The sequence below is a fragment of the Camponotus floridanus genome, unplaced genomic scaffold (assembly GCF_003227725.1).
Source record: "Camponotus floridanus strain SB8 unplaced genomic scaffold, Cflo_v7.5 scaffold77, whole genome shotgun sequence".
Lineage (NCBI taxonomy): Eukaryota > Metazoa > Arthropoda > Insecta > Hymenoptera > Formicidae > Camponotus > Camponotus floridanus.
In genome coordinates this window covers 500,633-503,494 of record NW_020229846.1, presented here as the reverse complement: position 1 = coordinate 503,494, position 2,862 = coordinate 500,633, and the positions used below count along the sequence as shown (strand labels likewise).

The window sequence follows — 2,862 nt, the reverse complement described above, 5'->3', positions numbered from 1 at the left end:
ATAAGTATGTAAGATATGCGTTACATAAAAAAAAATATATGAAATATAAAAAAGACGAAAAAATCTTTATTAATATTTCTTTTAATAGTATAATACATTGTGTCACACACGCGCAATTGTAAAATATTGTAAGAGAGAAAGAGATGGATAGCGGGAGAGTGATGAGTGATACTTAGAATAAACATATGGGAGTTTCAAGTATCCCATTGGAATGAAAACAGTAGATAGGGTCTATGGTAGAGATGAAGGCAGCGAGCGTTTAAGAAATAGAGCAACTGTCAGTATCGAATTGGCCAGTGAAAAGAATCAAGTGAACGTCGAGTGATAGTGAACAGAAGATATATAACGTTAAATATATATATTATAAGAAAAAGAAGGAAGATAAGAAATAAAGATAAAGAAAATAAGTAATAAGAAATATTATAATACAATGGATAATTAGATTATTTTCGTTTTTTTTTATTTTTATTTATTTTTATTTATTTATTTTTTTTCCGCACTAGCATGTGCATCCCGATATACTAGCAACTTCAGCCCAATCTATTTCTGCATGGCTTGCGGACAATGAAGTGCGTGAAGACCACGGGGCGTATTATAAAGAGTCACTGTATCCGTTATTAAAATATTGCGCGGATTGCTTTCCTCCAAATTCATGGATTTTTCATCGAATTCAAAACCATACAGTCGACACGAATTTAGCCAAGGACCTTATACCATCGAGCGCTGTCAAAGACCGGAATGTGAAGGAATACTAACGGAGGTGCAACCCATCACCGATTGCAAAGAATGTTTTCGAACATACAAACGTGTATATAACGTATTGACCAAAACATATAAAATGAACCATTTAGGCATGTTACATTTCGACTTGATAACGAATGAGCTAGACTTTATATTACCTACCCCTAGTGAAAACATGGACGAGGAGCGCAATAATATGTTAGAACATGCAATTATATTATCACCGTACTTATATTAATTATATTATCACCGTAATTATATTAATTATAAACATAAAAAAAGGAAGATAAAAGGCGGTAGAGAGCATAAAATTACATAATCGTATAAAATAGTTTAATAAAATAGTATAGACCGATAAAGAAAAGCAAATTCAGTACAATTTGAGTAATTACAAATAAAAATAATATAAATAAATATAATAGCGAACGTTTCTGGCTCTTGCTTCGAGCCTTCTTCAGCGCAATGACAAATAAGATATAAATAATGGTACGGTGAGGACATAATAGAACTAATATAAAAATAAATGATAATTAATATTATAAAAAACAGGAATCAAGAACGCAATGCCGCAAAGACAGTAATCGCTTGTCGAAAAAATAATAAATCTCCATGACGTGAAATACAGGAACCTTATTATGCAAGTACAATAGATGCTGAACGAAAACTCGACAGCAGTACCAAATGTAGCCTAAAATTTGGCACTATTAGATTGAATTATTATTATGATATAAGAAATTATCAAAAAATACTCACGAAGAAATCGCTCAGCAGTAATATTAAAGGTCGGAAGACAATAAGGTTCGACATAAAGATCGGTTACTGTGTAAAAGTGCCAGCGAGATGGCTCGTATATATACCTAAGCATGACTTTCAAATTTTCGGTAACTTGTTTATAATGTCAAGATATAAAGACGGTACATTTTCTGTGTCTGTCTGCAAATTTAAACCATTCTTTTGTCTCTTAATAAACAACATTTCATAAATAAGTCTTTTATAATAAGATGAAGTTTCGTCTAAAACCTGAACATCATCCCAACAAAAGTGATCACACTGCAGTCTGTGACTTGTGACAGTTGAAGGAGTCACATGATTCCTGTTAATCTGAGATCTATGTTCAAAAATTCTTGTCTTCAGCATTTTCGAAGTTTGACCGATATAAGAAGCGTCACAATCAGAGCAGTTAATTTTATAGACTACGTTAGTTTTGTAGTTACTAGGAATGCAGTCTTTATGCACTTTTATAAACTTGTTTAGTTTATTTAAACTGGTGTAGGAAAGTTTAATATCCAAGTTTTTTGTGATGTTCCTAAACTGTTCTGTAACGTTTGGTAAATACGGAACAGTGAAATAAGTGGGGGAACTATTCTGCGTCCCATTAACAATGCGACCATGACTACCGATCAAGAATCTCAGCCTCTTATTCATGACTTCAAAAATGACGTTCAGCGGATAGCAATTGTCCAAAAGGATTCTAACGATAAGATCAAGGTTTTTGCTGTGAAATCTTGGATGTGATAAAGAAAAAACCCTAACAACAAGGCCGATTATCGTGCCCTTCTTCTGGCATAACGGGTGTTGGGAATAATAATTTAAATATCTGCCCAAAAATGTAGATTTATGAAACCAGTCAAAAATTAAAGCATTATTTTCCACAATTATAGTTACATCTAGGAAATTGATTTTTCTGTCAACTTCTAATTCAGATGTAAATTGTAGTCTGTCATGAAATGAGTTAAAAATAGAAAGAGTCATGTCAATAGAGTCGGAAGGAACTGTCATTAAAATATCGTCAACGTATCTAAAATAAAAACGGGGGGTAAATTTGAGCATATTCAAAGCATTCTTTTCTAGGTCTTGTAAGACAATATCAGCTATGATAGGTGATAAAGGAGATCCCATGGGAGTACCAAAAGTTTGTTTGTATATGATGTTATTAAAAGTAAAAAAAGTAGAGTTTAAAACTAGTCTGACTGCATTTAAAAACTCGGATTCGGGGCAGATCACACGCATCACGTATAAAACACCATCTGTTCGAGACGCTGAGAAGAGCAAGATCAATAGGAATATTCGTGAATAAGGAAATGACATCCAGAGAGATCAGTTTAGAGTTATCATCCATAT

General features: G+C 32.8%; 1 protein-coding gene across 1 annotated transcript; it reads right to left on the bottom strand.

The window, feature by feature from the left end:
* Positions 1-1,611: 1,611 nt before the first annotated feature.
* LOC112639584 lies at positions 1,612-2,640 on the bottom strand. The gene has a single exon (XM_025414113.1). The coding sequence runs from the start codon at positions 2,638-2,640 to the stop codon at positions 1,612-1,614; it is 1,029 nt and encodes a 342-aa protein (XP_025269898.1).
* Between the last annotated feature and the right edge of the window lie 222 nt (positions 2,641-2,862).

Excerpts from the sequence above, each read along its gene's own strand:
- LOC112639584 (XM_025414113.1), bottom strand. The coding sequence starts at position 2,640 with ATGGGATCTCCTTTATCACCTATCATAGCTGATATTGTCTTACAAGAC.